The sequence below is a fragment of the Panthera uncia genome, chromosome C2 (assembly GCF_023721935.1).
Source record: "Panthera uncia isolate 11264 chromosome C2, Puncia_PCG_1.0, whole genome shotgun sequence".
Taxonomy (NCBI): Eukaryota; Metazoa; Chordata; class Mammalia; order Carnivora; family Felidae; genus Panthera; species Panthera uncia.
Genome location: NC_064810.1, coordinates 141,502,861 through 141,524,399, shown reverse-complemented (window position 1 = coordinate 141,524,399; position 21,539 = coordinate 141,502,861). Strand labels below are relative to the sequence as shown.

At 34.5% G+C, this 21,539-nt stretch overlaps 1 protein-coding gene across 1 annotated transcript in view; it reads right to left on the bottom strand.

Moving 5' to 3' along the window:
* The window catches only part of ZCWPW2 (zinc finger CW-type and PWWP domain containing 2), an 82,399-nt gene that overhangs the window by 39,099 nt on the left and 21,761 nt on the right, over positions 1–21,539 (bottom strand). Inside the window, 1 exon segment of the mRNA XM_049628930.1 lies at positions 6,298–6,412. Coding sequence (XP_049484887.1) covers positions 6,298–6,412 — 115 coding nt within the window.

The following is a 21,539-nucleotide window of genomic DNA, read 5'->3' as shown; positions in this document are numbered from 1 at the left end:
ACTAAAACTGTAGAAAGTGAAACTGCATATAAGAGCAAACTGTTGTACTTTGAACTCAACACCATCAATCGACTGAATATAATCTACACCTACAGACTACAACCTCAGTAGCAGAATGCACATTCTTCTCATGCTCACTTGGAACATTCACCAAGATTGACTATGTTTTGGGCCATAAAATACTCCCTAACTCACTTTTGAAAACAGATATCATACAATAGTCTGCTCTCAGACCACAGTGGAATTAAACTAGATAACAAAACAAAACAAAACAAACAAACAAAAAACCCCCAGAAAGATAACTATAAAACCCTCTAAATACTTGGAGATTAAACAACACATTTCTAAATAACATATGGGTCAAAAAACAAATCTTAAGAGAAATTTTAAAATACTTTGGACTAAATGAAAATGAAAATAAAGTTTATGAAAATTTGTAAGATGCAGTAAAAGCAGTATTTAGAGAGGAATTTACAGCATTAAAATGTGTATATTATGAAAAAACAAAGACCCAAAATCAATAAACTAAGCTTCCATCTTAGGAAACTAGAAAAAGAAAAGCAAGTTAAAATATGAAGTATGCACAAAAAATAAAAATTAGGGCAGAAACCAATGAGATTGAAAACAGGAAATCAATTGAGGAAATAAAACCAAAAGCTGTTTCTTTGAAAAGATCAATAAAAATAAGACACTAGCCAGGCTAACTAGAAAAAAAGGACAGAAAACATAAATTACTAACATCAAAAATTAAAGAGAGGGCATCATTACAGATGTGAAGATATTAAAAGGATAATAAAAGGAAATGCTGTTAATAACTCTATGCCCACAAATCTGATACCTAGATGAAATGGACCAATTCTTTAAAAGACGTAATCTGTCAAAAGTCACACAAGAATAAACAATCTAAGAAGCCTATATCTTTTTTTTTTTTTTTTAATTTTTTTTTCAACCTTTTTAATTTATTTTTGGGACAGAGAGAGACAGAGCATGAACGGGGGAGGGGCAGAGAGAGAGGGAGACACAGAATCGGAAACAGGCTCCAGGCTCCGAGCCATCAGCCCAGAGCCTGACGCGGGGCTCGAACTCACGGACCGTGAGATCGTGACCTGGCTGAAGTCGGACGCTTAACCGACTGCGCCACCCAGGCGCCCCGCCTATATCTTTTTATAACATTGAATCAATATAATAACCTTACAAAACAAAAACACCAAGCCCAGATGGGTTCACTGGTGATTTCTACCAAATATTTATGGAAGAAATTATAGCAATTCTCTATAAGCTCTTCCAGAAGATAGAAGCAGGGGGAATACTTCCTAATTCATTCACTGAGGCCAGTATAACAAAACCAAACAAAGACATTACAAGAAAACTACGGACCAATTTCTCTAATGAACATAGATGCAAAATTCTCAACATACTACAAATCAAATCTAACAATGTATAAAAACAATTATACACCATAAGCAAGTGAGATTTATCTGAGGTATACGAGGCTGCTTCAACAATCAAAATCAATTAACGTAATCAATGACATCAGTAGGTTAAAAAAGAAAAGTCAAATATGATCATATCAGTTGTGCAAATAAAGCACTTAACAAAATCCAACACACCCATGCATGATAAAAATTCCCAGCAAACTAGGAATAAAGGGAAACATCCTCAATTTGATAAGGAGAATCTATAAAAATCCTACAGCTGACATCATACTCAATAGTAAGAAGCTCAAAGCTTTTTCCCTAAGATTAGGAATAAGTCAGAGATGTTTCTGCCTCAGAACTCTTTTCAATATTGTACTGGAACTCCTAATTAATGCAATAAGGGGGAAAAAAGGAAGAAGAGTATAGATCGAGAAATAATAAAACTGCCTTTCTCAGTAGATGACATGAATATCTATGCAGAAAATCCAAAAAATCAAGAAAAATACTCCTGGAACAAATAAGTGATTATTGCAAGGTTGTAGGGCACAAGGTTAATACACAAAAGTCAATCACTTTCCTATTTACCAGCAATTAAAACGTAGGATTTGAAATTAAGAACACATTACCATTTACACTAACACCACCCAAATGAAATACTTAGGCATAAATTTAACAAAAGATGGACAAGATTATATGAGGAAAACTACAAAACTCTGATGAACAAAATGAAAGAACTAAATAATGTGGATATATTTCATATTTATGGATGGGGAGTCTCAATATTGTCAAGATGTCAGTTCTTCCCAACTTGATCTATAGATTCAGTACAATCTCAATGAAAATCCCAACAAGTTATTTTGTGGATATCAACAAACTGAATCTAAAGTTTATATGAATAGACAAAGATACAGAATAGCCATCACAATATTGAAGGACAGTCAGAGGACTTCATCCTACCTGACTTCAAAACTTACTCTAAAGCTACAATAATCAAGACAGTGTAATATTGGGAAAAGAATAACAAATAGATCAATGGAACAGAATAGACCGCCCAGAAACAAACTCTATAAATATAGTCAACTGATCTTTTACAAAAGAGCAAAGACAATATAATGAAGAAAAGTGTTTTCAATAAGTGGTGTTGAACAACTAGATGTCTATGTGCCAAAAATGGATCTAGATCTAGACCTTACACCTTTCATAAAAATTAACTCAAAATCACACATCTAAATGAAAAATGCAAAACCATAAAACTCCTAGAGGGTAACACAGGAGAAAATGTAGATGACCTAGGATATGCTGATGACTTTAGATATAACATCAAAGGCAAGGCCCATGAAAGAAATAATTAATAAGTTGGACTTCATTAAAATTAAAATGTATGCTCTGAAAAATGCACTGTCAAGAGAATGAGAAGATAATCCAGAGTGAGAAAAAAATATTTGCAAAATACATACCTGACAAAAGGACTGTTATTTGAAATATACAAAGAACTCTTAAAAGTCAACAAGATGAACAATTGAATTAAAAAGCAGGCAATGAAGAGACACCACAGCAAAGAAGATTTATAGATGGCAAATAAGCATATGAAAACATGTTCATCATCATTGTATGTCATTTTCTAATGACATTTAATTGCAAATTAAAACACCACTGCAGACCTATTAAAATGGCCAAAATCCAGAACACTGACAACACCAAATTCTGGCAAGTATGTGGGGCAACAGGAACAGTCATTCATTTCTGGTAGGAATGTAAAAATTATGCAGCCACTTTGGAAGATAGTTTGGCAGTTTCTTATAAAACTAAACATACCCTTACCATATGATTCAGCAATTGTGTTCCTTGGTAGTTACCCAAATGAGCTGAAAACTTATGTGCACAAAAAAACCTATGTTGCATGTTTATGGCAGCTTTATTCATAATTGTCAAAACCTAGAAACAACCAAGATGTCCTTCCGTTGGTGAACGGATACATAAACTGTATTACATACAAACAATGGACTATTTTCAGTGCTAAAGAATCTACAGACATGGAGAAACGTAAACACATATTACTAAGTAAAAGAAGTCAATCTGAAAAGGCTACATACTGTATGACTCCAACTATATGATGTTCTGGAGCCTAAAAAGATCAGTGGTTGTGAGGTGTTGGCAGAGGGGTAGGAGTGGGGGAGAAATGAACATGTGGAACACAAAATTTTTAGGCCAGTGAAACAATTCTGTATGATACTACAACGGTGAATACACATCATCATACATTCGTCAAAACCCGTAGAATGTACAACACAAAGAGTGAACCTTAATGTAAACTCTGAATTTTGGGTGATAATGATATGTCAGTGTTGGTTCATGCTTCTCTGGGGCCAGAAGTTGATAGTGAAGATACTGTATGGGTATAGGGCAGGGAATTATGGGAACTCTGTACTTACTGCTTAATTTTTCTGGGAACCCGAAATTTTGCTGCTCTAAAAAATAAAGTTTATTTAAAACAAAACAAAACAAAACAATTCTAGGAAAAAAAAGGTAGAAATAGGAACATCCACTCTAAGATGTAAAGCATGTAAGAAAATATTAATCCTACAAATAACACAAAATCCTAAAGCTAAATTATAAAGAGACTATATGGATAATACCCTACTCATTTTAAAAATACAATTATAATGAATGTTCCTACATAAGAAAACTCTTTCTATACTCAGAAAAAGAATCACTTACTCAGAGTAATAGTTAATATAACAAAAAACAGGGGAACTGAATTATGTGGACAGGACTTTGAAATCTCTTACAGTATGAGCAGGTCTGTATTTTTTACATATCATTTACTGACCCGGCAGATTTCAACACTGAAAGAGTTGCATCAAACATAATAGTATGTCAATGTCTGCAGTGTAGGGAGAATTCAGGCCAAGAAATTAGGAGTCATTATTTCTGGGTTGGAAAAATAAATTTTGGGGTGAAGAAATTCTCAAAGTTGTTGGGATGAAATAAGTTGTTTGCCTCTAAACTACTCACCTTTTGTAAAATATCTGAATAATGGCTATTTATGTCTCAAAACCACTTTTGAACAAAGTAAGAAGCTGGATACGTACGAGAATTCACCCTAGAAGCTAAGCAAGGACTATATTGTCTCTTTTGGAGACAGTAAAGAGTGAGTCTGAAGTGAGCGAGCCTCTTATGGCAAAGACTGAATTCCTGCCAAGTCTCTTCATGCCCCCCATCTACAAATGTAGATGACTTAGGTTGCTAATGACTTCAGATAGAACATCAAAAGCAAGGGCCACAAAAGAAATAATTAGTAAGTTGGACTTCATTAAAATTAAAATTTCTGCTCTGCAAAATACACTGTCAAGAGAATCAGAAGATAATCCAGAGTGAGAGAAGTATTTGCAAAATACATATCTGACAAAGGGCTGTTATCTGAAATACACAAAGAACTCTTAAAACTCAACAATAAGATGAACAAAATGAAAGTCTCTAGGCATGGATTCTCTACATTCAGACTGAATTACATCAATTTCTGCATGCAAAAATCATCAGTTTTTCAGCAAAAAAATGGTCTGCTACAAAACCAATGAGAAATAACCCCTCTCCATAGACTCTGGACAAGTAAGAATGCCAAAGGACCCAGACGTTAATACTCCAGCACCCACAACAATGACAAAGACACAGTTCCATATTTATTGAAAGAGTGTATCCATTGCTAGTGTGAAATGGCTGTAATATAATTTTAAAAAATAACTGACTATATTAGTTTACAGCATTTATATTAAAAAACCCTAAAACCCTAAATATTTCAAAGTTTATTTTGGTTACACAAGAAAAATGTATAATCCATGAAAAGAATAAAATTGCATTTGTGACAATACAGTGAGTTCAACCTTTACTGCTAATAAACAGAGACATTATATTTTCAGCACAAGGAATAAAAATCACATTCATGGTAATAAATGTCCCTTTTCCCAGTTTCAGAGTAAACCAGAGTAATGTGCTTGTCATTCTTTTCCACTGTTTTTAAATCTACTTATTTCCTTTAAAATCTAAACCTAGATAGCTGGGTTAATATTTAAATTTTTCTTAAATAAAATATTTTCACCTATAAGTTTTTTAAAATATATATTAAGCTTCTCCAAGGGAGGAAAAAAATACCACTCTTACTTTCAAATTCAGTCAGCACTAAAGGCCAGATCCTTCCATAATCTTTAGAACTGAAGGTGATAAGTTATTATCGCTAAGCAGCAAAATTTAAAAACATATTTAAATTTATTGAAAATCATCATTTTTATGTGAAATCACATTCAGAGTTAAAAATGTATCCTACCTACTATAATCATTATGATGAATTTATTTAAAAAGCTATCTATAAACCATAATATTGATGATTCAAAAGAACTTTCTTTGAAAATGACCTGAAATCTTACCATATTTTTTTACCTAATTAAAAAAAAAAAGTTGATGATGGTTTTTATCTCTGCCTTGAATGTGTTCACAAATAAAACATTTTGAAAAATACTTTGGTCTGAAATAAAACAGCACATGCAAATGAAAGTTTCATCCCAGAAATATATTTTAAAGACATAGCTTCTAATTGTGAAATATGATACTTTGAAACACATAAAAGAACTTACGTAGATAGTCTAAGAGTAAAGAAGATGATAGAAGCGTTAATTAAAACCCTTGCATTTAAATAGAGTGTATGCTTAGTTTCAGAGGGTGAAATACATACTATTAATCCATAGAAAACCAATTTTTCAGTGGACAAAGATATATCCTATCCCTATGAAAAGAATATTTTTTAAATGTGCAAATATATTTCAGAAAGCATGCATCTGAATAAATCCTCATTTGGGGGTGGTAAAGAATAAAAAAACTCAAATACCCTGTTTGGATAGGCGGCACACTTCCAGTCTTCGCTCGTGAGAATGTCCATAGAGAAGGTATGCTTCTTGTAGTGCACTTTTATACCATTTCTTTTTCTTCGTACATGTTCCTAGCTAAAGAAACACAGAAAAATAATGACTCATTTCTAAATGTATAATTTTGTTTTAATATCTACGTGATTTAGCTATTGAGCTGAAATTAACCCGATTTAAGCATTGTAACATACATTATGTAGACTTTGGTATATAATTATTATTTCATTATTAGAGTATAGCAAAGTTGTGGGAATGTTGTACATTAAAAGACAAAGGGTTAGATTCTTGATTCACTAAGATAATATTTTAATATAATTCCTCTCACATTTAAAAAGTTACAAAAAGTTATGACCACCAATGTAACAAAGTAGTCAGTATTAATATATTTTGTTAGCGTAATTTGATTCTCTTTTAAGTAACATAACAATGATACTGAAGTGGTATAAACTGAAAAGCCAAGTTTCTTATTGTAAGAAAATTAATTCCATTCACATCCAGTTTTGAGTTATGGCAGAAAAGTGACCTATTCATACAAGTTCCTTAAACTTTTGCCCCAATTTCTTCATCTCTAAAATGTGGATACTAATCATAAAGTTTCAGAAGTAATAAATGAAATAATAGATGACAGTTTTCTGGCATAGCAAGCACTCAATCAATGTTATTCTACTTGAATTCAGTACTTTTTCTACATGTAATTTATTTTTACAGAAATTTTTAAAGAGAAAAACAGTCAAAGAATCTCTAGGTTAAAAATGACTTTAAAAATTATCTGACTCACTAATTTTTCCATTGTTATTTTAGAACTTGACTAAAAAGTTTTTTTTTAAGATTTTGTCTTTAAGTAATCTCCACACCCAACGTGGGTCTTGAATTTACAGTCTTGAGATCAAGAGTTACGTACTCTACCGACTGAGCCAACTAAGCATCCAAGAATCTGCCTAAAAAACTTTTTACAATATTTTTAAATGTTACAAATTATAAAATTCATACCACCATTTTCTTTTTTGGAAGTTTACCATAAAAAAATACAGGCTTTTATTCTATTATTCCATATTTACCACTTGCATACAATAATCACATCTTTATCTCAGATACATAGTTTACTCCTTATACAGAAATGTAAATCTATATAACACCTATATTTAATTCATTTAGAGAATGAAACTATCCATATATTTAAAGCTCTTCTCAAACTCCACCTTATTCTTGGACTCCCCAAATTAATATCAACTATCTGTTCCTGTTACACTTAATATTTTCATTTAATCATTCACTACATTCTGAGTTGCATTATAGTTATTTGTATTCATGACTGCCCCTACCCATAAAATGAAAAGTCCCTGAAGACAGAGGCAATAAATAATATTTCATCTTTCTATCCTCCATAGTACCCACTTGCCTAATCTCACCGCATATTATGTAAGCATTCCGAAAGTGCTTGTTAAATTGCATGTTGTTCTAGACAATGATTTATTTTATAAAAAGGAGTCAAAGAATATAATGAAACAAAAACCTACTTTTTTTTTTCAAAAACCTACTTTTGTGCACAGAATATTTAAATTTCACTCATTAGTTTCACAGAAAAAGAGTTAGGCAGATACAATTTAATAGACATTAGAAAATTTAAACTAAGAATATCTAACTTAGTATCTGCATGTTTAAGATATTTCTGCAGCTCTAATGTTATGGTGCTAAATAAGAAATCAGTGAAAAATAGCTTAGAAGCTGATATGGCACTAAACAATTGATGTTAAGAAAATTTCTTGAGAAAAATCAATACTATAGATAGCTAAAGTAAACTTTGGTGAGTTTGGGGAACCAAAAAGCTTTTTTAAAAACTTGTGTCTGAGATTCTTTAAGAATTTATCAGTAAGTATGTGCCATCTAGTGGTAGTACAATCAAACATCTTCAAAGAAACAAAAAATTAAGACTATAATTTATAAAGAATTTTGAATTCCACAATTAGGCTCAACTATGCACTGTATTTTCCAACTAAAGTGGTGTGTACACACCCTGAAGGCTGGAATGTGCCGCCATATCCATCGCTGGTATTGTTTCTCCCAAAGGTACCCATTATTACCAGTTTCTTTCACAGTCTTTCACAGCTACTGTATGGATCTACAAACATTTATGTCATTTGTATGAATATATCTAATTTTACAGAGTGTTGTGAACAGTTACATATACTTTGAGTTTTTCAATTTGTCTTGCAGATTGCTTCGTTTATTGATTGATTTGACATATTCTAAACCCTTGGGATCTACCACTGAAGAAGGTAGATAAAGCTTACCTTCATTCTAGCTGGTGAAACAGACGATCTACAATAAGCATAACAAATAAATAAAACCTACAGTATGTTAATAGGAGGTTACAAGTTCTATGTAATAAAGAAAAGTTAAGGCAAAAAAGTAGGGTAACTCTCATTGAAAAGGTGACATCTGAGCAAAGACGTGAAAGAGGACAGGGAGTTAACCATGTAGATATTCCAAAAAAGAGAACTCCAAGCAGAGAAAAAAAAAATACTCTAAGGTGGGAGGATACAAGTATATTCAAGAAGCATCGAAGAAACCAAGGTGGCTGAGGCTAAATGAAGAAGGAGAGTAACAGGTAATGAGATCACAAAATTAACAGGGGCCAGATCATGAAGGTCCTTTCAGGCCATTGCAGGGATCTTGCCTTTTATTCTAAAATGGCACCCATTCCATAGTTCTGAGCAGAAAAATAACATTTGATTTGATTCAGTGTTTTAAAACATTCTGATTTTTTATACTATTTATTTATTTATTTATTTATTTAATATCCAAATTAGTTAGCATATAGTGCAACAATGATTTCAGGAATAGATTCCTTAATGCCCCTTACTCATTTAGCACATCCCCCCTCCCACAACCCCTCTAGCAACCCTCTGTTTGTTCTCCATATTGAAGAGTCTCTTATGTTTTGTCCCCCTCCCTGTTTTTATATTATTTTTGCTTCCCTTCCCTGATGTTCATCTGTTTTGTATCTTAACATCCTCATAGGAGTGAAGTCATATGATATTTGTCTTTTTCTGACTAATTTTGCTTAGCATAATACCCTCTAGTTCCATCCATGTAGTTGCAAATGGCAAGATTTCATTCTTTTTGATTGCTGAGTAATACCCCATTGTATGTATACCACATCTTCTTTACCCATTCATCCATCGATGGACATGTGGGCTCTTTCCATACTTTGGCTACTGTTGATAGTGCTGCTATAAACATTGGGGTGCATGTGCCCCTTTGAAACAGCATATCTGTATCCCTTGGATAAATACCTAGTAGTGCAATTGCTGGGTTGTAGGGTAGTTCTATTTTCAATTTTTTGAAGAAGCTCCAAACTGTTTTCCAGAGTGGCTGCACCAGCTTGGGTTCCCACCAGCAGTGCAAAAGAGATCCTCTGTCTCTGCATCCTTGCCAACATCTGTTGTTGTCTGGGTTGTTAATGTAAGTGTGAGGTGGTATCTCATTGTGGTTTTGATTTGTATTTCCCTGGTGATGAGTGATGTTGAGCATTTTTTCATGTGTCGGTTGGCCATCTGGATGTCTTCTTTGGAGAAGTGTCTATTCATGTCTTTTGCCCATTTCTTCACTGGATTATTTGTTTTTTGGGTGTTGAGTTTGATAAGTTCTTTATAGATTTTGGATACTAATCCTTTATCTGATATGTCATTTGCAAATATCTTCTCCCATTCCGTCAGTTGCCTTTGTTTTGCTCATTGTTTTCTTCGTTGTGCAGAAGCTTTTTATTTTGATGAGGGCCCAGTAGCTCATGTTTGCTTTTGTTTTCCTTGCCACTGGAGACCTGTTGAGTAACAAGTTGCTTCAGCCAAGGTCAAAGACTTTTTCCTGCTTTCTCCTTGAGGATTTTGATGGCTTCCTGTCTTATGTTTAGGTCTTTCATCCATTTTGAGTTTATTTTTGTGTAAGGTATAAGAAAGTGGTCCAGGTTCATTTTTCTGCATGTTGCTGTCCAGTTTTCCCAGCACCACTTGCTGAAGAGACTGTCTTTATTCCATTGGATTTTCTTTCCTGCTTTGTCAAAGATTAGTTGGCCATATGTTTGTGGGTCCATTTCTGGGTTCTCTATTGTTACATTGATCTGAGTGTCTGTTTTTGTGCCAGTACCATACTGTCTTGATGATTACAGCTTTGTAATACAGCTTGAAGTCCGGGATTGTGATGCCTCCTGCTTTGGTTTTCTTTTTCAAGATTGCTTTGGCTATTCGGGGTCTTTTCTGGTTCCATACACATTTTAGGATTGTTTGTTTTAGCTCTGTGAAGAATGCTGGTGTTATTTTTATAGGGATTGCATTGAAAATGCAGATTGCTTTCGGTAGTATTGATATTTTAACACTATTTGTTCTTCCTCTCCAGGAGCATAGGATATTTTCCCATTTTTTTGTGTCTTCTTTAATTTCTTTCATAAGCTTTCTATAGTTTTCAGTGTATAGATTTTTCACCTCTTTGGTTAGATTTATTCCTAGGTATTTTATGGTTTTTGGTGTCATTCTGATTGTTTTGACCAAAATAAACTATACAAAGGCATGTAAATATAAGATTACCAGTAATAACCTAGGCAAGAAATGATGGTGGTATAGACCAGGATAGTGGCAGCCAATGTGGTGAAAAGTGGTAGGATTCTGGACATAATTTGAAGTTACAGCAAAATAAATTTCTTGACCAACTGAAAATTGGGTGTGAGAGAAGCAGAAGATGACCCTAAGGCTTTTGGACTGAACTAGCAGAAGGATGAACTTTGCTGTCAAGTGAGAAGAAGGCTGTCAAGGAAGTGAGATTCTGAGGGGGAAGATCAAGAGTTCAGACCTGTTGGTACAAGATGTCTATTTTGACATCCAAGTGGAGATACCAAGTAAGAGTGTGGTAAGGAAATTCAGGAGAGAAATGAGAACAGCAGATAATATTTATGAATCATCCACACACACACACACACACACACACACACACACACACACACACACAATTTAAAGCCAAGAAACTGGATGACATAACCAAAGTAACGAGGAAACAGATGAAGGTATATCCACACACGTGCTTTGTATGTGCCATTATTTATTTGACAAATGCCCTAGCTATGAACATTTAAGCTATTTCTAATATTATGTAATTTGAAACAATGCTTTAATAAAAAAATTTGTGCATAAATCACTTTTCCCATGTGAAAGTGTAAGAAAAGTAAATTCCTAGATGTTGAATTACCAGGTTTGAAGGTGTATTTTAAATTTTGGAACTGTGAATTCACTCTTGAATGAGATGGTCACAATTTACAATGCCACAAACAGAATGTTTCCTCACACCCTGGAGAAGACTTCTGTGACCACACTTTCAGATCTCTGTCAATATTTTAAGAGAAATACAGTATTTTTTTATTATCATTTTCATTTCTTAAATTTAGTAATTATGAGAAACTTTTAATATTTTTCCAACTTTACTGAGGTACAATTGCCATATAACTATGCAAATTTAAGGAGCACAACATAATAATTGGATACCTGTGTATCTTGTAAAATTATTACCATAATAGAGTTAGTTAACACCTCCATCAACTCACACAATAACTCGTGTGTGTGTGTGTGTGTGTGGTGAGAACATTTAAGATCTGCTTTTTTTTTTCAACTTTCAAATACATAATACAGTATTTTTTTTTTAATTTTTTTTAACATTTATTTATTTTTGAGACAGAGAGAGACAGAGCATGAACGGGGGAGGGGCAGAGAGAGAGGGAGACACAGAATCGGAAGCAGGCTCCAGGCTCTGAGCCATCAGCCCAGAGCCTGACGCGGGGCTCGAACTCACGGACCACGAGATCTTGACCTGAGCCAAAGTCGGACGCTCAACCGACTGAGCCACCCAGGTGCCCCACATAATACAGTATTATTAACTTTAGTCACCATGTTGTACATTAGATCCCAGATCTTATTCATCAATTTTTCACATTTTTAAAAGCCATTTATGTTTTCTTTTCTACAAGTGACTGTTCAAGTCCTGTGTTAATATTTATATAGGTCTTTTTCTTATTGGTTTATAAGAGTCTTGTGTAAATTAAAAAAGTAATACACTGTTACATGTATTGCAAGTATCTTTTCCTGTTGACAGTTAATTTTTTAGATATATTTGTATTTTCATTTTGTTCATTTAAATCTTTCATCCTTCTAGCACTAATTTGTGTGTAAGTTATGAGGTATAGCTTCTACTTTGTGTTTTTCCCAAGTAGCCATTGGTACCCATACAATTTATTAATAATACAACTTTAATTATTTGAATATAATCTTAACCACTAACTATATTTCCAAGTACTTTGGAGTCTATTTTTGGACTTTATATTGTTCTATTTATCTGTCAAATCACTGTTAGTACGAAACTGCTTTATCTAATGGGGCTTTATTATAATTTTGTATTTTATAGGCCTACTTCCCTCTTCTATGTTTAATTTTCCTATACATTTTAGCATTCATCTTAAGCCCTTTTTTAAAATTGAGATTACATTAAAAATAATTTAGGGAGAATTGACATCTTTCCATATTAAATTTTCTAAACCAAAAAGAGGATTATATCTTTCCGTTTACTTAGGTTTTATTTTCTGTCTCTTAGTAGCATTTTGAAGTTGTATTCACATAGCTCTTACATATGCTTCTTAAGCTTATTCTAGTGTGTTATGTATGTTTTGTTGCTATTATAAATGGGAACTTTTATCCATTCATATTTTCACACTGGTTGCCTCTGTATACTAATTTTATAACTGCCATATAATTGAATTTTCTTATTGTTTAAAATAGTTTTTAGATTTGAGTTCCATGGGTTTTCCAAGTAAACAATTATCTACTAATAATGATAATCTTGCTTTTTTTCTTTCCTGTATATGTACTTTGGCTCCTTTCTTTGGCTAATTATATTAGCCAATTCTACCAGGACAATTACATAATTGTAGTAATCTTACATACTTTTAAAAACCCAAATTTCCTACCAGAACAACGAATGTCTTCTCTAATTAAAATAGAACTTTCAGTTGAATGAGTTCATGTATTTTTCAAGACATGCAGAAGTGATTCACGTTTATTTAAATAGACTTCTTCTGCAGAAGCTACCAAAAAGAAATGTTTATTTGTAATCACCTTCATATACTAAACTGTTTAATACATTATCATAATCTTTCAACCGGAATTTGCCAAGAAAGGGCTTCTGGATTGACGAGAAAGAAATAAAGACACAGCATTTCACCAAACATAATAGATTCATTCCATACACTAATTACCAGGGCAAAATTTGTAAAGGATGAATGAACATCATGCTTGAATGAATTATAGTAATAACACTGTGATTAGGTTCAATATTAAAATACTATAGTATTTAATGAGATAAATCTTCAACTTGAAGGTTTACATTTTAGACAAAATTCAGCAAAGGAAACAATTCTATTTTGAATAAGCCTAAACTAAGGCAAAAACTACCTTTTCCTGGTTTTTTTAAGAAAAAAAATTTTTTTTAAACAAAGATAATCTTTTAAAGGCATGAAAACATTTAAATTTACCATTGCAGCCAAAAGTCAAGTAAGATAATTAGATTAACAAAGATTTTTTCAAGACCAAGTGGTATTGAAAATAGGATTCAAACTCAAGCAGAAAGTAACTGCCATTCAAACTCACTCTATCAACTGCAACGTGGAGGTGTTTAACACTTGACTGAAATCTACAGCAACTCTTGTGACTTTCCTGATAACTCTCGGATAATAAAATGTCCCAGAGTTACTTATTTAGTTCCCTGAAATTCAAAAACTACAATGTCTACTTGCATGTAAGAAACAAAATTCCAAAACTGCATTTGAAGTTAAAGCTTCTGTTCCTCCTCAAGCTAGGGACATACTTAAGGCTGAAGTGGTCCTCCTTTTCCTCCATGTGTTTCTCTTTCTCTCCCCACATCTTCTGGCTTCTCTGGGATTGAAAAGATTTGGTGTGGAGAATGGAAGAGAAATTGCAATAAATATTTTTGACTGTTACATAGCAGTTTGGGGTTGGTGCTTTCTAGGCTTAAAGCATTTTTTTTATTGTGGGGTGCTTTGTGGGTTTTTGGAGAATGTTTTCTACCAACTAGGAACAACTTCCCTGACAGAGGAGATCTTTCTTGAGCTGGCTGCTTTCAATCAACCCCCTACCCCATTACCACTTTTCCTGTATTGCTCAGTCTAGATTTCACGGGAACAGGAAGCCATCTTTATTTTTTTTAATTTTTATTTTTTTTTCAGTATATGAAATTTATTGTCAAATTGGTTTCCATACGACACCCAGTGCTCATCCCAAAAGATGCCCTCTTCAATACCCATCACCCACCCTCCCCTCCCTCCCACCCCCCATCAACCCTCAGTTTGTTCTCAGTTTTATTTAAGAGTCTCTTATGCTTTGGCTCTCTCCCACTCTAACCTCTTTTTTTTTTTTTTTTCTTCCCCTCCCCCATGGGTTTCTGTTAAGTTTCTCAGGATCCACATAAAGTGAAAACATATGGTATCTTTCTCTGTATGGAGGAAGCCATTTCTAGAAGACCCTTCTAAAATGACTACTCGGGGTGCCTGGGTGGCTCAGTCGGTTAAGTGTCCGACTTCGGCTTAGATCATGGTCTTACAGTTTGTGGGTTCAAGCCCCGCGTCGGGCTCTGTGCTGACAGCTCAGAGCCTGGAGCCTGCTTCAGATTCTGTGTCTCCCTCCCTCTCTGCCCCTCCCCTGCTCACACTCTGTCTCTCTCAAAAATAAATAAACATTAAAAAAAATTAAAATGACTACGATTCTTTTTCCCATGTTGCCTGCATCCTCTCTCCCCCAAACCACGGGAATGCTGGCCATTCTCAGTGCCTCTAGATCTTTTCATTCTGTTGCTAGACCTGATAGCCAGGCACTCTCACTCAGATTTCTCAGAGGAAAGCACCAGTATGTTGTGTTGCTCAAGCTCAAGAGTACACACATCATGCTCTCAAAAAATCCCTCATACAGGAAAATGAACATCTTTCCTTTTCACAAGATGGGTAGTGAGGAGGTATAGGGAAAATGTCATAGAATATCATTACTTTCTCCAAAGAAACTCCTGTATGTTCAACCTCAAACCTTTTATATCCTTGCATAAATTAGGCAAAGGGCTGCCAAGCCAGTTTTAGCCCCTCCTTTGCAATGTGAAAGTCTTGTACCTTAGTTTGCAATGTGAAAACAGTTATTTTTGTCTTCATCTTTTGTAGTCTTAAAGACTTAATGTATTTCACTAAAACCTGAATATATTTTAATGTTAAAACTTCCAAATTTTCTCCCACCCCAAAACAAACAAAACACAGAAAAGTTTTCAAATATACTTGTTTAAGAAGGAAATTTTATTTTTTTTTTTAAGATTTTTTTTTTAACGTTTATTTATTTTTGAGACAGAGAGAGACAGAGCATGAACGGGGGAGGGTCAGAGAGAGAGGGAGACACAGAATCTGAAACAGGCTCCAGGCTCTGAGCCATCAGCCCAGAGCCTGACGCGGGGCTCGAACTCACGGACCGCGAGATCATGACCTGAGCCGAAGTCGGCCGCTTAACCGACCGAGCCACCCAGGTGCCCCTAAGAAAGAAATTTTAAATGCAGCTCTTTAGCAAACTTTCAAGGTGCTGCTAACAGCTTATAAAGTGAAGGATTAAGATCAATAACTTTACGTAAGATCATAGAAAGGACAGGACATCTTCAAATCCCAGTAAATTCTATGATGCAAAGACAGAATATCAATTCCTTTGTTACGTTTATATTACTGTGGCAACTTGAGGTTTATCAATCAATTTATTAAATTTAGGGTGAAGGGGAAAAATAAGTAATCATAGAGGAAAAGAAGTAATCATCATGGAAAGAAAAGGAAGACTCACAGTCTAAAAATTTGTGTGAATTTATGAATGTAAATAAGAGATTCTTGATAGATGTATTCTTGGTGGATGAATAAACATGTAAATATTTGGAGTAAGGATGAGGTTTGAGACTCTCACAGATGGTTAGACAAGGAAGACAGTACCTGTGTCTGGGAAAATTCCCAGCTATGTCCAAAACTGAAAAGGTTGTAAGGTACTGTTTTATATGATCTTGTTTCAATTGAGTGTTATTGGCTGACTGAAAGGACTTAATATCATTTTTACATTTCCCAGGATTTGAGGAAGAAATTGAATGTCCCTTTCATTGAATAAGGTTTGTGCTATCACCACATACTAGTATGGAGTGGCAGAGTCAAAGAAAATAATGTATTTGTGCCTGTTCACCCAGGAAGGCCAGAGGAGTGAAATCTGCAATCCAGCAGAAATTCGTATCTTTTGTCCCTTTGTATTTTAAGATTGCTTCCCCACCTATGAGTTATTCAAAGTATAAAAACCTGAAGCTCTAGCAGGATAAATCTTATGCTTCAAACTTGAATGTGTAAGCAGTGTTCCATTACCAATTTTTGCTAAATAAAAATCAATGTAATATCCCACATCCAACAAGGATAAGAAATTTGATCTCAGGCATTTGGGAGCCACCCCTTACTTTCCTTAGGTTCCTATAAATTGGAAAGAAATATATGATGCCTGAAGAGTGAAGACAGATCATTACTCTACAACCCATAGTGGTTTCAAGAATAACAACATTGTTGTTCCAGTCCCTTGAAGTCAGACAGTCTAACAGCTTCTTTGCCACGCTGAGGCAAAAGAAGCTTTTTGGAAGTTGGGAACCTTGATGGCATGAGTTCAGCATCCCTCTGGGTGACACAGTGCCATTTTCCTCTGAGGTACTGCCGCTGCCCAGGGCACTGACAGACTTTGTCCTCTTCCAAGTCGGAGAGGCTCTTCTCTGCACAGATGCCCCTGCCCGTCCCTCTCAGAGGCACTGACTTCTCTGTACCCAGTCCACCCTTCCCACCCTTGAGGGACTCAGGTCAGGAAGACAGGCAAGCTCTGCTTTTGATCTCTACAACAGAAAATTCCCCTGAGACAGGGGAGCACCAGGGGCCTGACTACCTTTTAGAATAAATGAAATGGGAAGACACAATCAAAACAAGTATTATCAACCACCCATTGGTGTTTGGTTGGCTGTGGGGAAGAATTTCTTCGCTAAGGGACTTCGAGTATTAGAATAGATAGGTCCTCCTCCCTCCTCTCCCCTTGGCACCCTGCTTCCTTATCCCCCCTATTACTTTCCCTTCACTTTCCCCCACAGCACTCATCAACAACTAACATACCTTCTTATCTTTCATTATTGTCATTTATTTGTTTACTATGGGTCTTACCCTATTAATTTAAGTCTCACGAGGGCATTTGAATTTTGTCTGTTTTATTTACATCTGAGCCTAGAAGAGTCACAAACAATAGGAGCTCAGTAAGTAATTGTTATTAAAAATAGATTTTTTTTTTTGTTCAGGGTGGCATTGATACAATCCAGTCAGAAAATTGGAGATGAAAATGAAAGGCTACTATATTTTAATCCTGAATTATGTGATTAACCCTAGAAAAGGAGAAGAAAAATTTATAAACATGATAACTATCAAAGACAATACAGAACTTCAGTTTTTATACAGAATTCAGATCTGTAAAATATTTCATGGGCCCATTGATTTAGCCCATGATATTAGTAGTATATTTTTTCTTAGGAAAAAGAGTGTGTCTAATTTCAAGTCCTTTAAATATGCAAAAACTCGTATCTAATTTTAAAACTAAAGTAATTCAATCAAATGACTTTTAATGTGACCTATGTTGGGGAGGGTAGAGTCTCACTACAATTCTGTAGATACAACAGTAACATCTATGATCCAAAATTATCATTCTGGTTATATCAATATTAAAGTTAACTGCAAAATAAGTACTTATAATTTAGAAATGTATTTTTTACACACAACGTTCAGCATATATTAAAGACCTGAAAAACTAGAATCATAGGTACTTAGCCTACTTTATTGAGCTTCATAAATTCACTGAAATGACTTCACATATTGACCATTACTTTAAGTTATGTCTTACATAATATGTCTTTAGAAACATAAGGATATAATTCATACATTTCATAATCTAAAAAAAATACGAAATGATTTTCCTTTGGGATGCATCTCCACTAAATGTTTGGGGATCAACACTACTGCCTATTCTAAGGTATTCTTCCTAGTGATTTACGTTAATTGCTGCTATTTATACATTCAAACTTGCAGTGCAGCTCGCTGACTCTAACCATGCGTTGCCCTGATGCATGGTTCTATTTACTATCTCACCAAAGCTATCGCTCTTCCCCTCTGTTGGGAAGATTGTTTTCACTTACAGCAATTCAGTAGAAAGTTAATCACAAGGATATCTTGTCCTCCTTAAATTGGATTTCTCCAAAAGCAACCAGTAATCCAGACAGTAAGAACATTCCTGTTCCTTGGATGCACACTAGAAGACGGTCAGTCACAGCACACCCACGTGCATCACACACTCCTTGGCTTCCTAATACCCTCCACTCTCATCTCTCATCTTTAACATAGGTTCACAGAATCTTCATATAATCAACTCTGGATTATTTAGACAGTTTATTCCAATTTTTGAACACCAGAAGCAAATACTGCTTTCGAGATCTTATTAATTTATTGTTTACTCTAAGTTTCCAAAGACATAAATAGGAATTTTGCTTACTCTAATTCAGCAGGGTTTTAAGATGAAAATAATTTATGTCCCCCACTCCCCACACTAACATTAAGTGTGAACTAGCTAGATTGACAAAAAAAAAAGTTCTAGTTCTGTTTAGTCTGATCCTTTACAGAGATCTGAGAGACTATGTATCACACCTGAGAGATAATACTGAGAATGCAAAGAATACTAGGGTAGAAATTAGGAAGAAAGAATAAGGAAATCTGAGAGTCCAATTAAAGTACGATTCCATTACTTGGCTTGAAATATTGGGAAATATTACCAAATATAACCAAAACAGGAACTGAGTATTCCTTGCAATGCTGGGTATAGAGGGAGGGGTAGGAAGCCAAGCAGTTTAAAATAGTCTGAATCGAAAATGAAAAAATTGCAGGCTATGATATAAACTTTTTATTAACATATATTTACTAACATAATGTCTACTTATTTAGATATTGAATATATAAGTTCTTTTCCTATTAGGATAGACAACTACTATATGCTGTGGTTATTATTTTTTTTAAGAAGTCTCAGTCTGACACTTTAGGCTGGTCTATTATTTACACTGACATCCTTCTGAAAACAATTTTTATACAAACAATACATCGGTCATTTAGTGTGATGGACCTGAAATCAGATTTTGAGAGGAGAGAAAAAGTCTTAAGAGGGCTCCAGCTGTCATTGCAGGGAGAAAATCAACCACCACCAAAGGAGAGAAACTATTTAAAAGGACAGGGGGGTCTAACATCACAATTTTGCTAAAGATTTGTCTGGCTTGTTTAGCACCACAAACTCATAAACACATTTACACATTTCACACACACACACACACACACACACACACACTAAAAATATACATTTTGGCGGTGCCTGGGTGGCTCAGTCAGTTAAATGTCTGACATCAGCTCAGGTCATGATCTAATGGTTTGTGAGAGTTCAAGCACCACAGTAGGCTGTCTGCTGTCAGCACAGAGCCTGCTTTGGATTCTCTGTCCCCCTCTCTGTCTGCCCCTCCCCCACTTGCTCTGTCTCTCTCTCTCTCTCTCTCCCTCTCTCTCAAAATAAACTTAAAAAAATAACATTTTCATAAACACCTTCTTTAGCTAATTCTAATAAAGATAGAAAGTAGGTATGATTTGGTATGCTACTGAAGATTAGAAGCAGATAGAAAGTAGGTAAGATAACCTGCTATATAGTGGTTCTTCAGATTCACCAAGGAACTATATAGATTCACAGAACACTCCCCAGTATGTAGGTTCAGGAATAGCTAGATAGATATGCACACACGTGTGTGTATTTTTTATCCTAGTTTTATTGAGAAATAATTAACACCCATCACTGCAGAAGTTTAAGGTACACTGCAGGATGTTTTGCTTTACATATATCGGGAAATGGTTACCGCAATAGGTTCGGCTAATATCCATCTTCTCATATAGATACAATAAAAAGAAAAGAAAGAAGAAAAAAATTGTTTTCCATATGATGAGAACTCTCAGGATTTACTCTCTTAACAACTTTCCTATAAACCACACAGCAGTGTTAGCTACAGTCATCATGGTGTACCTTATAACCCCTAGTACTTACTGATCTTCTAGCTGGAAGTGTGTACCCTTTGACTACCTTCTTCAGTTCCTTCCCCCCACCCTCCACTTCTGATAACCACAAATGTGATCCCTTTTTCTGAGTTTGTTGTTGTTTGGATTCTATATGTAGGTGAGGTCATATAGTATTTGTCTTTGTCTGACTTATTTCACTTAGCATAATTCTTTCAAAGTCTATTCATGTTGTCACAAATGGTAGAATTTCCTTATCTTTTTTAATGGCTCAATAACAAAGAACAGTAATGTTTTTAAAGAGCTCTATGGGATAATGTGATACTGAGCAATTTTGGGAACCAACAGTAGAGTATAAAACAAAAACAAAAACAAAAAAACAAAAACACAAATCCTGGCATCAAGTACCGATGTTTGTATTAAATGATAACCAATTACTTCTAAGGTTACAAGAGAATAAAATAAATACTAAGCTTTAATGACAGCCATGGAGATTCTAAATCTGTGGCCAGGAATCCATACACTAAACATGAAGAAAAAAGCTTTTACACCTTTGTCAAACTTTGTAAAGTTCTGGTTTATGGTTAAGTTAATTAATCAAGTAGGTTGAATTAACAGCATGATATCAGTAAGAAGGACTTTGGGATACTCCAGTTTACAGATGATAGCTTATTATAAATTTGGTATGCTACTGAAGATTAGAAGCAGATGGCTCAATATAAATGTCAAGAAGGTTGACATATAATGTAAAAACCTGGAGTTTGTAATCAGAAGACCTAGGCTTCAGTCCCAGTTCTGTTGCTGTGTGATCTCAGGCAAGTCACTTAACCTAAGCTTCAACTTTCTTAACAATGAATGAAGATCACATGCGATAGTGTATGTAAAAAGTACTTTATAAAATGTAAAGCATTTTTCGAATGTCCATTAGTAATGTCATAAGTGATGAGAACATAAATATTTATCATTTGGTCTATGCAATCCAAGAAAATG